The sequence below is a fragment of the Cervus elaphus genome, chromosome 12 (assembly GCF_910594005.1).
Source record: "Cervus elaphus chromosome 12, mCerEla1.1, whole genome shotgun sequence".
NCBI lineage: Eukaryota > Metazoa > Chordata > Mammalia > Artiodactyla > Cervidae > Cervus > Cervus elaphus.
The window spans coordinates 10480085-10498100 of NC_057826.1; the positions used below are offsets into that span (position 1 = coordinate 10480085).

Sequence of the window (18016 nt, forward strand, 5' to 3'; positions counted from 1 at the left end):
CTCATAGTTCATTTCTAGTTTCAAACCATTGTGGATGGAAAAGATGTTTGATATGATTTCAATCTTAAATGTATTGAGACTTCTTTTTTGGCTTAGGCTGTGATCTATTCTGGAGAACATTCCATGTGCATTTGAAAAGAATGTATGTTCTGCTGTGTTGGGATGAAAGGTATATGCCTATTAGTTCACTCTGCTTAAGCTATAACAGCCTTCTTGCTACTCTTCAAACAAGCCAGGTATGTTTTCACCTGGGGGTCTTTGCACTTGTCTAGAATGATTTTCCCTCATATAGTAACATGACTCACTCCATTATGACCTTCTGATCTTTTTCCAATTGTCACTTTTTAAAAAATTAATTGATTTTTAATTGAAGGATAATTGCTTTACAGTATTGTGTTGATTTCTACCAAACATCAACATGAATCAGGCATAGGTTCACCCATGTCCCCTCCCTCTTGAACATCTCTCCCACCTCCCTGCCCATCCCATCCCTCTAGGTTGTTACCGAACCCCAGTTCAAGTTCCCTGAGGCCTACAGCCAAATTCCCACTGGCTGTCTATTTTACATATAGTCATGTATGTTTCCATGTTACTCCCTCCATACATCCCACTCTCCTCTTCCTCCCCCTACCAGCCATGTCCATAAGTCTGTTCTCAATGCCTCTGTCTCCATTACTGCTCTGCAAATAGGTTCATCAGTACCATCTTTCTAGATTCCATATATATGTATTAGCATATGATATTTGTTTTTCTCTTTCTGCCAATTTCACTTTCTTGAAGAGGCTTTTCCTGACATTACTTCAAAGTGGTGACCTCCTGGGTTGAAAGTTGGTAATGAAGCATTCCTAGGCTCAGAAAGTGCTCAGTAAATGTTTACTGTACATTTTCAGAGGTTGGTCAGGAAGTTTCATCCAACTGATTGGAATAGGTAGGAATGAGAGGGAGAAGAGGGGAAATTCCAGGCAGGTGAGCCGGCTAAATGAGTTACGGCCTAAAACCTGAAATTTAGAAATTATTCATATTTTTATAATATTTGAGAGCAGATGATTTTAAAAAGGAGAAAATATGAAGGAGAAGTATCCAGGGCTAACCCTCACTGAAGTTCTGGGGCAGTGGGCTCTAGCGACAGAGATTGGGAGGCAGTTATCAGAGAGGTCAGGAAAGGGAAGAGTAGTGATGTTGTCGAGTCAGGAAGAAGTGGGGTAAATATATGAAGTGATCTAGATTTATTTTCTTACCTAAGTTTCACTAGTGTTAGCTACCCTGTTTTGACATATAAGAAAATTGAGACTTGGATCTCACCATTAGTGATGGAACCAGGAATCAACTCCAGATCTGGCTCCTAGTCTAGTTATGTTTTACAACCCAGCATGCTTATGTAACTTATATGCAGAGTACATTGTGTGAAATGCTGGGCTGGATGAAGCACAAGCTGGAATCAAGATTGCCAGGAGAAATATCAATAACCTCAGATATGCAGATGACCCAACCCTTATGGCAGAAAGCAAAGAAGAACTTAAGAGCCTCTTGATGAAAGTGAAAGAGGAGAGTGAAAAAGTTGGCTTAAAACTCAACATTGAAAAAACAAATATCATGGCATCCGGTCCCATCACTTCATGGCAAATAGATGGGGAAACAGTGGAAACAATGACTGACTTTATTTTCTTGGGCTCCAAAATCACTGTAGATGGTGACTGCAGCCATGAAATTAAAAGACGCTTGCTCCTTGGAAGGAAAGTTATGACCAACCTAGACAGCATATTAAAAAGCAGAGACATTACATTGCCAACAAAGGTCTGTCTAGTCAGTGCTACGGTTTTTCCTGTAGGCATGTATGGATGTGAGAGTTGGACCATAAGGAAGGCTGAGCGCCGAGGAATTGATGCTTTTGAACTGTGTTGTTGGAAATGACTCTTGAGAGTCCTTTGGACTGCAAGGAGATCAAACCAATCAATCCTAAAGGAAATCAATCCTGAGTATTCATTGGAAGGCTGATGCTGAAACTGAAATTCCAATACTTTGGCTACCTGATGCGAAGAGCTGACTCATTGGAAAAGACCTTGATGCTGGTAAATACTGAAGGCAGGAGAAGAAGAGGGGTGGCAGAGGATGAGATGATTAGACAGCATGAATCTGCGCAGACTCCCAGAGATAGTAGAGAACAGGGGAGCCTGGTATGCTACTGTCCATGGAGTCATAAAGAGTTGGACTTGACTTAGCAACTGAGCAACAACAATGACAATTTACCACTTTCAAAGAAGCAGAAATAGATACTCTCCCATACAGGCAACATACTAAATTATCTTTAACGTGTGACTGCTATTTAAATGCTGTAGCATTTATGGAAGCGTGATTCAAATATTTATTGTGGTGGTTTAGTCGCTAAGTCATGTCTGACTCTTGCAACCCCATAGGCCCACCAGGCCTACAGTCCATGGGATTTTCCAGACAAGAATACTGCAGTGGGTTGCCATTTCCTTCTCCAGGGGATCTTCCCGACCCAGGGATCGAACCCTGGTCTCTCATACTGCAGGCGGATTTTTTAGCATCTGAGCCACCAGTGAAGCCCAACCATACATTTAGAAGGATAGGATAAAGACAAGTAATACTTTTTTAAAATATTTCACCAAAAATGTCATTAAATATATTTTACTGATTTTGAAAATTGTTGTTTAACCCTTTCTGATTCAGCTCTTCAGGGTCTGCTTCTGGGTCAGTTTATTTTGGTTTTGGTTTATATCGCTGTCAGTTGAAAAAGTTACCTCACAAAGACAGATGGTTCCAAATGGAACAGGGCAGGCTTGGCTGTACTTACTAAATTAAGATTCTCATCTCTCAATCCTATTTAGTAATCAAATATGTTTTTATTGAAATCCATATTCTCAGATGTCAGTAAGTAGTTTCTGCAAACTAAATCTAAAGATGTTTCATTTTCATATATTATACATGTGGATTTTACCCATTGCAACTCAATTCAAAAGGTTTTAAAACATGTTAGTATTTGATTTCTGATTTTTAAAAATATTTTTATAAGTGATATTCACTATTTTCATCAGGAAAATTACATAACATGTAAATGTTTCCAAATACCTGTTTCTAAAGGCTCTTTCCAAAGCACACATTTCTTTAGAAAAGCAACAAGTTTCCTCATTCATTGGTGAAATATCACCTTTTATCTCAAAGGAGCAGTTAAAGATATCTTTAAAAAATATCTTCCAGGTTAAAAAAAATTCACGGAAAAGGTCAATACAATTATTTTCACATGTCTCTTTGTAAGAAGAAAAATGCATAATACTTTTAAGTACTTTGCCGTGAGTTACCAGTGAACCCCAGTATGGTACAAGAGATTTTCAGGGTCACTCTGCCCTGTTATATGGAGGCTGTGTGTTAAGAAAGTAAGATCATAAACCCTTTCAACTGGGGTGCATTTAATCTTAAAGTAAAGTGAAATCATTAAAAGTGAAAGAGTGAGGGTGTAAGTCTTCAAGACTGTGGACCACCCACTGTTGCCTTAGGCTGCACCCATTCCCTACTTAATGGAACCTCTTATTTATAGATGGAAACTTCTTGCCTCTGGTGGATTGTCTTGTGCTTCTCCTGAGTGGCTGTGTTCCACTTTGGGAAGGACGGAACGAGTGCTCAAGAATGAAATTCTAAACTAAGGCAAAACCGAGAGGATGAAGAAGGTGGTCCTGATAAAGAGGCTTGCGGGAGACAGAATCGACAGGACTTGATCATGATTAGATATGGAGGTAGCAGTATAAATCAGAGCAACTGCAAACATACAGTTTTTTCCATGCTGCTTTACAAAAATGTTCACATCTTTTCTTTTCTAGTGATTGTAAGTTTTCCCAGATACGAATCAAGCTATTCATATTCTTCCTTCTTACTGCCGTGCACTGTGCAATGCACAGTCATTTCTCGGCAAAGACTGAGTGCCCTCTGCCTATTTGTAGACCTCATGCCTGCAAACATCAGCTGCTCAAAGATGTCTTTTTTTCCACAAGAGGGCCTTCATGAATGTCCACACCAAGGTGGCATCAGGCATCAGGATGGCACAGTGGAGTGTGGGACCCTCTGAGTCTCGAAGGACAAGGACTTTCTTCTGAACAGTAGCCTGTACAGCTGGGCAGAAAAGCACTAGCAGAAACCTTTATCCAAGACAACAGCGTTCTCCCCTCATAAACATCATCAGCTCATCGTCTTACTCCCCTCCCTCCCCTGCACCAAACGGCAAATGTTCTCCCATGTGTCTCACTCACAGCAGGGTTGGTCCACTATAAACTCCTGCAAATGCGTCTTGGTCAATAACTGTCAGGTATTTATTCTTGTTCAGGTAACTGGAAAGAGAGACACACACAGAGAGAATGGATTAGGCGAGGTTAAGCAAGTTAATATAAATACCAAAATAAAATGTGAGTGTGGTCTCCTTAGCCACTAGCTGTTTTTTAGGAATTTAGACCATGGGGTCACAAAGAGCGACTGAGCACATACACACACACACACACACACACACACGGATTTAGAAAACATCTTACCTTCTTCTGTCTTAAGCACTCAAAATATTCTAGGTTTCAACTGTGCAAGGTTTAGATGCATTCATTATGGCTGAAGTCTTTGAAAGTGAACTTGCTTATGATCTAGTTTACATATTTTAAAGATTTTATATAAGTTGCCCAATTCCCTATTTACCTGGCCAATGGTGACTGTGTTTTTTTAATTCTCTTCAATACCAACCAAATTAATTTTTGTTCCTCAATACTGATCAATATTTCCATTTACTTTTGATGCCTGGGCTTATATCAAGTATTCAGTGAAGGTGGTGAAGGTGGTGAGTGGTGATGGGGACTGGCAGATTCAGATCTTTTATTTGGGGAAAGGCTGCCAGACTTTGCAAGTAATAATGCAGGATACTAAGATAAACACTGGATAATGTTTTAGTATAAATTGTGTGTATGTGTGTGTGTCAGTTGTATAAATAGTTCCCACGTAATTTTTGAAACATTCTTATACTGAAAGTTTATTTGTTGTTCATGTGAAATTCACATTTAATTGGCTGGTCTGCATTTTCTCTGGCAATTCTGAGCAGGGGCAGGTTATACTGATAAGATTATAGAATATAGCTTCCATGGAAGTGGTTTGATGGACACTTTGATCTTTCCATTTTGAAAACACGTTGGCATTTGAGGGGTAAATATTTTTGAAGCAATTTAAGTCATAAAGGGATTCTGAAAAACAAAATTACCTCTAAATGGATAAAAGCTTTCAAGTATTTTGAAACTGGCTTTTTTCTCCTAGCTGTTTTAGAAAACAAAGTTATCTAAAAAGAAACCAAGTATTACATATATAAATATATATTTTTAATTTCTTTTTAGATAAATATATCTTTATAGATATATGTATCTTTCTAGATATATCTTTATTTCCTTTTAGATTATATATGTGTGTGTGTATGTATATATATAATCTCCTTATTATAAATGATCTCAATTTACACATGTTTAGAATAATTCACCATATAGACAAGTCAGTTTAGAGTCAGTGAGTAGTCACCTGTTGGTGCAGTGTGAATATAGTGGAGACTCTTTGGAGATCTGTTTAGATATAGATAATGCTTCCATTTTTCTGCTTATGGTGCTTGCTCTTCATGATGCAAAATTCTTGAGGATGATGGTTAATAAGAATAGCATGACACTGGTATATGTAAAAGGATAACCAGCAAGGACCTACTATATAGCACAGGGAACTCTGCTCAATGTTACTTGGAAGCCCGGATGAGAAGGAGTTTGGGGGAGAATGGATCCATGTATATGTATGGCTGAGTCCCTTTGCTGTCCACCCGAGCCTATCACAACAGTGTTAATCGACTATACTCCAACATAAGCAGTTTAATAAAAAAGGACAGTGTGATAACTAGGTAAACTACAGAGATCTACTGTGTAATACAGGGAACTATACTTGGTACAGTTATCTTGGAATAACCTATCATGGAAAAGAATCTGAGAAACTATATGTATATATATCTCTGACTGAATCACAGTGCTGTAGACCTGAAACCTACCCAACGTTACAAACCAACTATACTTCAATTTTAAAAAAAGGAACAGTATGCCACGAACACTTTGAGTCAGAAGGATGCTTTCTCCAGAGCCCGCACAGAGGAACTTGCCCTCGGTGAACTGGCTGTTCCTCCCTTTCTCTGAATCTCGGGGGGAGACTGAGGACAGGGAGGGTGGCTGTGTTTGTGGCTGAGCTGGGGGAGGCGGCCTCTGTCGCTGGTCAGAAGGCAGAGCAGGAGCAGTGCTTCCATGAGCTTCAGGCCCCCGGCCCCTCCTGGCCCACCGTCTGCTCCTCCAGTCCTTTGTCCAGGATGGAACCTGAAGAAGAGAGGGCAGCCTCAGAGCCACAGAAGGGTCTCCACTGGGGCAGCTGGACGAAGAGTTTTACCAACCGCCAACAAAGTCTCCCTCTCCTGGATGGGGGATGAGGGGTTAACCAAATGACAAATACTGCGACTACATACAGTGTTGTCGTTGTTCAATCAGTCATGTCCAACTCTTTGCAACCCCGTGGACTGCAGCACAACAGGCCTCCCTGTCCTTCACCAACCCCCAGAGTTGCTCAAACTTGTGTGTACTGAGTCGGTGATGCCATCCAACCGTCTCATCCTCTGTCGTCCCCCTCTCCTCCTGCCCTCAATCTTTCCCAGCATCAGGGTCTTTTCCAATGAGTCAGCTCTTCGCATGAGGTGACCAAAGTATTGGAGTTTCAGCTTCAGCAGCAGTCCTCCCAATGAACATTCAGGACTGATCTCCTTTAGGATGAACTGGTTGGATCTCCTTGCAGTCCAAAGGACTCTCAAGAGTCTTGTCCAACACCACAGTTCAAAAGCATCAATTCTTCGGTGCTCAGCCTTCTTTATGGTCCAACTCTCACATCCATACATGACCACTGGAAAAACCACAGCTTTGACTAGACGGACTAGTGATGTCTCTGCTTTTTAATACGTTTTGTGATCTTTTACACCTGTTTTCAAATCGAGGTTCAGAACGAAGTTGATCTAAAGTAGCCACCACCTGTTTTCCTCATTGTACTCTTTATTTCCTTCATGGTATTACCACAGTCTGTGATTATCTTGCTTCTTTGTTTACTTTTTCATTGTTTGTCTCCCCAATCAGAATGTAAGCTCTTTTCTTACTCATTGCTATATCACCAATGCCCAGTTCAGTGCCTCTGTAACTATCTCCTGAATGAAGGTGTAAAGGATTGAATCAAAAAAGCAATGCACTTTTCCTTCAAAATAGTGAGGTGGGCCATGCTAAACTTTCACTGTAAGGAAAAAGTAATAGAGAATCAATCATCATATGGTGTGTTGGCAACAACTGACTCCTCAGATGGCAGTGACAAGCAGCTTGTTTACAAATGCCACAGGGTATGGTCCAGATGTGGCCTCTTCAGGCAATGGCTGGATAGCAAGCTTCCAGGGTACTGTTAAGTCTAAAAATGGAGGGAGGGGGCCAATTAACCTCATATATGTACAAAGACCCAAGTAAGAGGTTCCAGCAGCCAGTCTGTGCCTTCTGGATGAATGGCTGTCATATAAGTCTCACTCAAAGACTTCATTTGAACACTGTGTGACTCTCCTTCAACTCAACGTGTCTACAGAGTTCATGGTCAGTGATAGCTAGAGCAGACAAAAGCCACCTTGGAGAAACAAGAACTGCAGAGAAGATCTTGAACAGCATGATTTTGTAAAAAGACAACAGACTCAGCACAAGTGCCATGCTGACTTGCGTCCCCTTTTGTACTCTTTGGACCACACAACCTGCAGATCACATTCTGTTCCCAGACTGCTGAAAATCAAGTAAGGATTGGTGAGTTCATCTCAGTTTTTCCTCCTCATCTCTGACTGCCGCAAGTGAAAATCGGCTTGCTCTAATCAGTAGAAATTATTGTAAAACTAAATAATTGCTTGTCCAATTCTGCAGTGTTTTCATCGGATATTCAATACGCCCCCAAGGATCAGGAGGCTGGTTGATAAGTGCTACAGTTTACCAGAAATGCTGCAGAAGATTTTAAACTGGGAAAGCCAGCCAGAGTCCAGGAGGGGAGCAGCAGGATGAAGAGAGGGTGCAGCCAACTTGAACAGAGATGAACTGAGTCTTGGGGGGAGGCTGCCTTCTCTAAAACCAAGGATTGTTTGTACACTTCATCCCTTAGAAATAACGAGGTGCTTAAAAGTGAAACCCCCACTCTGCCATTGGCAATTTGGAGGCTATCTTCTTATCACAGATGATGATAATGCCATGAAGTGTTATCCCTGGGTTCAGATTGCTGATTCTACCTTCCTTCTGAAGCAAAGTAGATGGGGTGGGAGAATACATTTGCAGAAGCCTTAATATTCAGGAAGAGTGGACTTCCATCAGCCCCATGTATCATATAATGTTCACGGGGAACGTCAAGTTTAAATTGAGTCTTTGACCCTGACTTATCCTGATTCCTCTAGAATCCACAGTCTGTAAGCCAGCTTGGGTAAATCAATCACAAATCTTGGTAGGGCTGCATGGGTAACCTACTCCAGACGATGATTATTTCATATTGAGGGCATATTTGTGTGATCATCTAAACTCTCTCTTCCACAGACAAGATGAATGTAAAAGACTAAAAAGAGTAGAACGTCTTGGAGTCTGCGGTGAAAAGAAAGACTTCTTGAAAGGATTTCGAAATACTAGGAAGGGCTTATTTGAAAACGACTGGTATCTTTTTAAAAAATAAGATAGACACTGCTCCATGTGTGTATTCCATACTTTTTCACTCTTTGGAGCATGTATGCCTCTTTGAGAACTTCTTGGAAGAAATTAAGTTCCTCGTAGAAAAGATATATCAGATTTTTTCATATGGGGGTCGGGGTGGGTGTGGGGTACAGGTAAGGGGAGGGGAGTTAAGCCCTGCCCTGATTGAAGTGCTGTGTATCTCACAGGCACGGAAGAACAGCGTGGTCAGAAAAATGAAGATGGTCAGGAGTGAGGTGCGGAAGACTATCCAACTGATGAACTCAGTACTGCAGACATGGCTCACATTCATCCCCACTGGACTCACACCTGGCACGTAGCAGCCATTCAGTAAAAACAAGCTGAATAAACACATGGAAGTCCAGGTGCTGGGTACCTCCTAGTTGGAGGCACCCTCTACATTATGTTTAGGTGAGGACATGTCGGAGGGAGAAGTAGGACATTGCAGCAAGGCAAGCTGTGGGTGCCGCTAAGCTTTGTTCTCTAGGGTGTTTTAGGATACATCGCGGCTCCAAGATAGAATTTCAGCCTGCATTTCCATAATCCCTGTAGGGTACCTGTTTATGTTGTGAGACTCTCATGGGAATACTTCTGTAGGGAACTGTGTTTCCCTCTCATAGCATCAGTTATTTGGAAAATAACTGTCCAGCTCTCAGTGATCCATAAACTTTTTGGTAGCAGAAATCAGGACTGTTGTTCATTCGCTAAGTTGTGTCTGACTCTTGGAGACCCCATGGGCTGCAGCATGCCAGGCTCCTCTCTCTTCCACTATCTCCCAGAATTGACTCAAATTCATGTCCACTGAGTCGGTGATGCTCACTAATACCTGTCTGTAAACAGCAACAGGTGAGAAAATGCTCAAGGTTTCCATAGGCAGAGGTAAGAGCCAGCCTTGGAGCATATCCTGCAAGCTGTTCAAATACTTACTCCATGAGAAATAATAGCCTGCCTGATCCTATAATCTTTGCTCTGATCATCTTTTCCCAGGGCTCCAAGCTGTGGGGCTTTGCCTGTAATAATGTGTGATGCTAATTAGTACATGGATTGTGTTGACGTCTCTGTGCATAAGGATTGGTGTTGCAGTGCCCCCGTAGCCCGTCAAAACGGTATTTTTTCCTGCCCAAATGTTTACGGTCAGTTAGTAGCTTGTTGCTAGAATTTGACGATAGAAAGTACTCTACAGAGAATGAAACGTTCTGAGATAAGCAACATATCCTCGTGCCTGATGGTGTGGAGGGGCGGAGAAGAGGTTCCAAAGAACGGATGTGTGACTTAACCCGCCACTGAGAGCGGTTCAACTCCTGCTGAGCAAGGGATGCTGGTGTTGTTATTAATTTCACATCTGAGTGGTGACAGTGTGCAGAGCTCCATGTGAAGTCACAGGCCCGCGCACCAGCCATCACGTTCATGAACTTTTAACTAATTACCCAACTGCTGCGGAGGCATCAGTGCTTGTTCTCAATGTGGAACTTGTCCAACTTGGCTGCAGTCATGTTCTTCAGTTACACTAAAAAAATAGGTCTCGGGGAGGTCAAATCTGCTCATTTCAGCACACTGACATGAGGCAGATAATGGGGAATAATCACTGTTTTGGATGAGCAATTGTTTAAATTAGAAGTTAAAGTATTTTACATCAATAAAATCTTTGAACTCTAGTAGGGTAATTATAGAATCCTGATGTGTTTACATTAGTTTTAAAGCGCAATTCGCATTGAGGCTGGTGGCAACAGCTCCATGTTAAAATCACAAAGTCAGTACTATTTTGTTATTACTATGGAAACCTGACCTCTGTTTTCTCCATCTGCAGCTCAGCCCTTATTTATCTTCTTCCAGTTCCAGGACTCTTTATCATGATTACTATTTTGATTTTTACCTTGCATTATTAGGATACCTTTTACTGAAGAGAATGAAGCTAAGAAAAATTTAGTTTCTATCAACCAGGAATCAAAAAATTAGGATAGAATGAATAGATGGAACATTTATTTTTATAACAGGATCAGAGATTAAGTTTAGATTTCAAATACTGATTGGAAAAAAAAAATCTTTGTTTTATTTCATCATTGAATATGAACTTTCAAACCCTAGAATATTTTTATCCAGATACTTCTTATCTTTATCCCATGCTAGCCATTTAATTTTTACAGAGTTGGGAGAAACAGACTCCATATTTCGTGACACAATGGTCATCCTCACTGAATATCTACATCTAGATCAGTTCAGTTCAGTTCAGTCGCTCAGTCATGTCTGACTCTTTGTGACCCCATGAACTGCAGCACACCAGGCCTCCCTGTCCATCACCAACTCCCAGAGTTTACCCAAACTCATGTCCATTGAGTCAGTGATGCCATCCAACCATCTCATCCTCTGTCATCCCCTTCTCTTCCCATCATCAGTCTTTCCCAGAAACAGGGTCTTTTCCAATGAGTCAGTTCTTTGCATCAGGTGGCCAAAGTATTGGAGTTTCAGCTTCAACATCAGTCCTTCCAATGAATATTCAGGACTGCTCTCCTTTACAATGGTCTGGTTGGACCTCCTTGCAATCCAAGGGACTCTCAAGAGTCTTCTCCAACACCACAGTTCAAAAGCATCAATTCTTCAGTGCTCAGCTTTCTTTATAGTCCAACTCTCACATCCATACATGACTGCTAGAAAAACCATAACCTTGACTAGATGGACCTTTGTTGGCAAAGCAATGTCTCTGCTTTTTAATATGCTCTCTAGGTTGGTCATAACTTTCCTTCCAAGGAGTAAACATCTTTTAATTTCATGGCCTCATCTAGATCAGATGTTCACAAACTATGACTATGTGGTCACATTCTACTTGCCACCAGTTTTTATAAATAGTTTTATTGACATGTGGCCACATGTGACCATGAATTGCCTGTGGCTGCTTTCACACTACAGAGGCAGAGTTGAATAACAATGACTGAGATCTTATGGCCCACAAAGACCAACCTATTTTTTATCTGGCCCTTGCCAGAGAAAGTTTGCTGATCTCAGCTCTAGACTTCTAAAAATCAAGGCAAAAATGATTTTCAGTTAAGAAATATTTCCCACATTTGTGAAACCCTTCCAGATTTTACATAAAAATGTCAAGAAAGTATGTGAAAATGATGTATTGATTCTTTCCTATGTTTCAAGGGATAGCAGTGACTAGAACGGGGAATCAGTGAATTAAAATCCACTGTCTTCAACAGAAAAACCCTCTCCCATCAGCCAAGGCTCTCACAGAGCCCACGATATGGTCTGAGAAGAAGGCTGGTAGGAAGGTAGAAACAGTCTCCCTTCATAACCTCTTCATAGATTTAACTTCAGAAGACCCCAGAATGATCTGAAACTTTACTGGCTCTTATATCCTCCTTATCCTGCCTTGTTACAAACCTTGTACAAATCTTGAACAAACCTTGTTAAATTTACCTGCCTCCCAACACAGCAGTCTATCAGATTTTTCTTGAGAGTTTTTGTTGTTCGGTCTCTCAGTCCTGTCCGATTCTCTGTGACCCCGTGGACTGCAGCACACCAGGCTTCCCTGTCCTTCATTATCTCCCAGAGTTTGCTCAAACTCATGTTCATGGATGCCATCCAAACGTCTCATTCTCTGACTTAAGTAGCTTCCCCCCAAAAGTATTCTGTGGCATACCAGTCCAGAGAGAGGCTGCTGGAACCAAGACCTCCCTAAGAAGCTCTGCATACTGTATCCTCCTGTTGTGTGCGTGTGTGTGCATGTGTATGTGTGTGTTCAGTTGTGTCCAACTCTGCAACCCCATGGGCCCGCCAGGCTCCTCTGTCCATGGAATTTTTCCAGGCAAGAATATTGGAGCCGGTTGCCATTTCCTACTCCAGATCCTCCTACTGGATACTAGTAATTCAGATTCTTCTATCAAAAGACCTAAGAAGTCCAGCTGTACACTTTGTTTAACTTTATAAGGTCATGAACAGCTTTTAAGAAGTAAACCTCATTAATTTATTATGGAAAGAGAGTTCAAAGAACATAGTTTGGGAAATACATTCCTTTACCCCAACCTGATTTATTCTCTTACCACAAAAGCTGGGAAGAAATTGGGATAGAAATTATTGTTCCATTGTTAGTTTTTCCTTTTTTTTTTCCTCAACAAAATTTATCTATACTTTCTTGATATTCTGCAGCTGACTTTATGTCCAAACTGTAAAATAACAGGCTACCAGATTACACCCAGATCCTCTTAGCACAGTAGTCTGCTGATTAAGGAAGATTCGCTCTGGAAACCTCCTGAAGTCTCTGTGGAGTTCTCTAAGCACGACCAAGAGGCCAGTTATGAGCAGGCACAAGGCGTTTTGAAGCAAAATGGTGAAGGTATATGGACTGATTTTAGTCCCAGTTCTTTGAATTTAATAACTTTCGATCATGCCCGCCTCTTCATCAAGGTGCCCCTCACTCAAACCTCGCCTGGAAGTTGGCTGAGCGGGTGACCTTGCTGCAGTGGTAAAGTCAGACTCTCACAAGCACACTGGTGCTTGGTGTAACTGTTCTGTGAAACTTCCGCTGGTTGTGTCTTAAGTCTTGAGTGACCTCCTTTCTCCAGCGTGAGTCCACTCCTCTGCAAGATCTTTTAGTTTCTGTGTTTCACATCTTTAACAGACTAAGAAGGATACACCTTATCCTGGGCTATGAAGCAAGTAGCAGCAGATAGAGGAGTTGGGTGTCCAGGCCTAGAGGTGGCTGGTAAGTCAGCAACAGTGAATCCCAGCAGGGCATACGGGAAGGAGTCTTGAACTAGGGGTTCCAGGTCCTGGCTTTGACCTGGCCACTAGACAGCTCTATCAAATGTAAAAAGCCACATTAAAAAAAAAAACAGGTGTTTGTTTATATTTTTGGCTGCACCGGGCCTGCATTGCTGTGTGTGGGCTTTCTCTAGTTGCAGCGAGTGGGGTCTACTCTCGAGCTGCGGTGTTTGGGCCTCTCATTGTGGTAGCTTCTCTTGTTGTGGAGCGCGGGCTCCAGGGTGCTGGGGGCTCAGTAGTCATGGCACAGGGCTTAGTTGCTCCGTGGCGGCATTTAGGCTCTTCCTGGACCTGGGATTGAGCCTGAGTTCCCTGTACTGGCAGGCAGATTCTTAACCACTGAACCACCAGAGAAGTCCAGCTATGGTTCTTGACATTTGCGTAAAGCAAAGGTTGGACTCACCTGAGGAGACTTCTAAAAAATTCCCATGCTCTGGCTACACTCAGACCAACTAAACCAGAATATCTGGGGGTAAAATCCAGGTATCAGGGCTTCCAAATCTCTTCAGGTGATTCAAATTGGTAGCCAGTACTGAGAACCTTGCTCTGCAGAACTTAAAAGTTTGAATTTTATACCCAAATCTCTTGTCAGATACCCGAGAGTGATTGAGGGTGATATCGTCCAATGACTAAACATGGCAAGATAAGGAGGCAAATAACTGAGAGCACGGATCCTCATAGAAAGTGAAGTCGCTCAGTCGTGTCCGACTCTTGGCGACCCATGGAGTGTAGCCTACCAGGCTCCTCCGTCCGTGGGATTTTCCAGGCAATAATACCGGAGTGGGTTGCTATTTTCTTCTCCAGGGGATCTTCCTGACCAAGGGATTGAACCCGGTCTCCCAAATTGTAGACAGATGCTTACCATCTGAGCCACCAGGGAAGTCTATGGATCCTCATTTTGGGCATTGCAATCATTTGCGTATGGAAAAACAAAAGTTTTAGAAATGAATTACTGTATATTCAAGGTTGGTTTCTTGTCCTTCTTATCCAGAATTCCAGAAAAGTAATTTGGATTCAGGCAAATTTGGGTTCATCTGGACATGCTGGATAATTCAGAGTCATGTGACTAGTTCTCATCTCCCTGACTGAAAGGCTCTTCACTGTCCCTATGGAGCGTTTGCTAATGTGGTTCTCTGTTGCCTTAATGCTAACATTGTGATGACCCTGGTGTCCCTAACAGTGTGACAGTCTTCTGAAATCTCTACACCCTAAGTATCTACAAGCTGACTTAATTATTTTGAGAAGTCCCAATTCCCCACTTCATTCATAGAAAATTTGAATTGGGAAGATTACTGCCCTAAGGGTCGTGGCTTTCTAGGTATAAAGAGGAAAAATATTTGGTTAAACTCATGCAATATTAAAATTGCATGCTAATAATTTTTTAATGTGATAACTATGGAAAATCATGCTTAGGTCTCCAAGCAAGGATTGTTAGCGTTATTTTCTATTTGAAATGTGTATTTTGGATTGGGTACATTTCTCCCCAGTATACGCTGACCCTTGATATTCTGCCCTCAAGTTGAGGCCACTGGAATGTGTGTTTGGTGTGGGCAGGGAGTACATTGGTCTTGTTCATCTTGGTATTGCACAGTTCCAGGATCGTTGAGGGCTTTCCCCGGTGGCTCAGCGGTAAAGAATCTGCCTGCAATGCAGGAGCCACAGGATATGTGGATTTGATCCCTGGGTCAGGAAGATGCCTTGGAGGAGGGCATGGCAACCCACCCCAGTATTCTTGCCTGGAGAATCCCAAGGGCAGAGCAGTCTGGCAGGCTATAGTCCATAGAGTTGCAAAGAGCCAGACACGACTGAAACAACTTAACACGCACACAGGGTTGTAAAAGGTGTTCAGTAAATGTGTTGAAAAATATATGAAGGATTGTGTGAGATGTGTACATAAAGTTAAGACAGAAGTAGAGTCTTTTCAGACTTACCCTGTAATTATGTTTTGGGTTTTGGTTTTTTTTTTTTTTGCCACACCACAGAGCATGTGGGATCTTAGTTCCCCAACCAGGGATTGAACCCTCTCTGCCTGCAGTGGAAGGGTGGAGTCTTAACCACTGGAAGTCTTGACCACAGGAAGTCCCTGTAATTATATATTTAAACAAGTGACTAACATCAACCTGAATGAGCCCACAACTAGACAGTCTAGAGAAAGGTGCTCGGATCTTCACTTGATATAAAGTACTAAGAAATCCAAAAACCTGATAAAGAGCAAGAACTAGGGAGTAACACCAAGGTATAATGATGTTGAACTTATTAGCATATATTGTACAGGTTATTTTTGCCACCTGTTGATGTTCGGTCAATGGACCAGCAACATCGTATCACCTAAAAGCTTGTTAGAAATACAGAATCCTGGAGCTCAGCCCAGATCTACATAAATCAGATCCTGCATTTTAACAAGACCCTCCCACCCCAATGCTCTATATGCTCAGTAAAGTTTGAGAAGCATCATACAGCACAACAGACCTAGAAACACAGGTCTTCAGATTTTGCAATGATCATTTTCCAGAACATAAAACAACTATTCATGAAATGTTTAAAGGGGGGAAAAAGATGGAATTACAGAAATGAATTGGCAAATATTTTAGAAAGCAAACAGAACATCTGAAGTTGAAAAAAATACAACTGTTTAAAAATACTCAGTAAACTGTTATAAAACAAATCAAACACGAATACCTGGGAGCCTGCCTTGGGGTTCTCTCCTCTGCAGAGGTTTGCATGTGTTTCTGCCAGGAGTCCAGAGGTTCTACTAGCGTGGTCCCACTCCAGCTCTTATCCAGGTTCCCTGAATTAACCCAGGAATCTCGGGTTTGCCCCACTTCTCCGCCTCCTCACTGACTAAAGTCTCGTCTCCTGGCACCACGGATGATGGCAGCTGTCCAAGGGAACTGCACCCTATCTACCCACCACTTTGGTTTTAGTTACTGGTTCATTACTTTATGTCATTTCCCTCTCTTTGGGGCTATGGCATAAAATAGAAAACTTTTAAATGTGTGATCTAGTTGTTTCATAGTAGCAGGGCCCTACAAATTACTTTGCCCACCATACTGTAGAAAGCAGACTCTACAAAAGCTAATCGTCATTTACTAGCTCAGGTTAAATCACACACCAGATGGCTGAACCAGTCTACTAGCTCTTAGACACGAAGCATGCCCTGGCACAGATGCCGGGACCACAAAGACCTGATAGAAAAGCACAACAAAGACAGAAACCCGTGTCAATGACTATCTTTTTTGCTTGCATCCTATTCTAGGCATAATTCATTTGCAGCGAAAGCAAAATCGGGATATGGCTTTTCAGCTCTTTCTGAATGAATCAAATATAAACTGACACCTTTCCTGAAAACATGTCAGAAAGAAACTAAATGAAAACCCTCTTGGTCTGAATAGCTTTGGACTTAGTTAAGACCCTTGTTTACTTCGTGGACCTAGTGTGGAGTCCTGCCCTCAAGGCCGCAGGTGCCGAGCTTTGCACCAAGGCCACAGAAGCGGAGCCCAGAACCAAGGACACCTCTGAAGCTGACTGAGCCCCTTTGTAACCTTGCCCAAAGCCCCCTGATCATCACGAACAAGCTCCCTGACTCCCAATTAGGCAAAGATGCCCACCCCAGCAGGCACCCTATAGCGCCCCAACCAATCACCTAACACCAACCTTCCAGCAGGAATTTTCTTTGTCTTGAGGCTATAAAAACTGGCTACTAACCCACGAAAACTGTCAGCTTTCCCTGGTCTGTCAGAGGTCGGCTCGCAGTGCCCACTTTATCTCTGCTCTTCTTAATAAACTCACTCCCTTCTGAAATGCTCTGTCTGAAAATTCTTCTCCAACCTGTGCTAGGACTGCCTCGACACCTAGTAGATGAATATTTACACACACACACACACACACACACACACACTCCCAGTAGGTAATTGAAGGTGACACTATAGTTCTGTATTTTATTAAAGATAAAGCTTTGGGGTTTAGAACTGGAGTCAGTGTTAAGTGTCCACTAAAGCCTGCTCTTGCAGAGCTTATTAACATCATCCCCAAGTCTTGCTCTAACTAACCCTGGGGTTGAGGAATGTTCTGGGGGAACCCATCTCTAGCAGAATTCTGACCCACTGAATGGTCCTTTTGGGGGCTTCTGGAGGTGTAGGGGAAAGATAGTGGTTTTTATGGCAACCCTTGACTTACACAGCATCCAGCTTTGTCCCGTTGAAAGCATGTCCTTGGATTGAAGTAAAGCCATTGTTGTACAGTTTCCTATAATCAACAGAGAGAGAAGAAATCAGACCCATTAGAGGTAGGGCTGGCCCTTGGGTCGGGCTTCATTTTTTCACTGCCAGAAATGTGCATGAAGGTTCTCAGATCCCATCTACGAACCCTACAAGAAAACTTTACCGTATATCTTTTTTGGGACATGGAATAATATTTCCCAGTTTGAGCCCTCATTCTCCAGAGTTGGCTCCTGTTTCTCAGAA

At 42.1% G+C, this 18016-nt stretch overlaps 1 protein-coding gene across 3 annotated transcripts in view; it reads right to left on the bottom strand.

Annotated features, from left to right (window-relative positions):
• Positions 1-18016, bottom strand: part of TSHR (thyroid stimulating hormone receptor) — a 159933-nt gene that overhangs the window by 39981 nt on the left and 101936 nt on the right. For all 3 annotated transcript variants that reach the window (XM_043920155.1, XM_043920156.1, XM_043920154.1), the window contains 2 exons: positions 17730-17798; positions 4263-4340 (listed from right to left, as the gene is read on the bottom strand). In XM_043920155.1, the coding sequence (XP_043776090.1) occupies positions 4263-4340; positions 17730-17798 (147 nt within the window). The remainder of the gene's footprint in view (positions 1-4262; positions 4341-17729; positions 17799-18016) is intronic.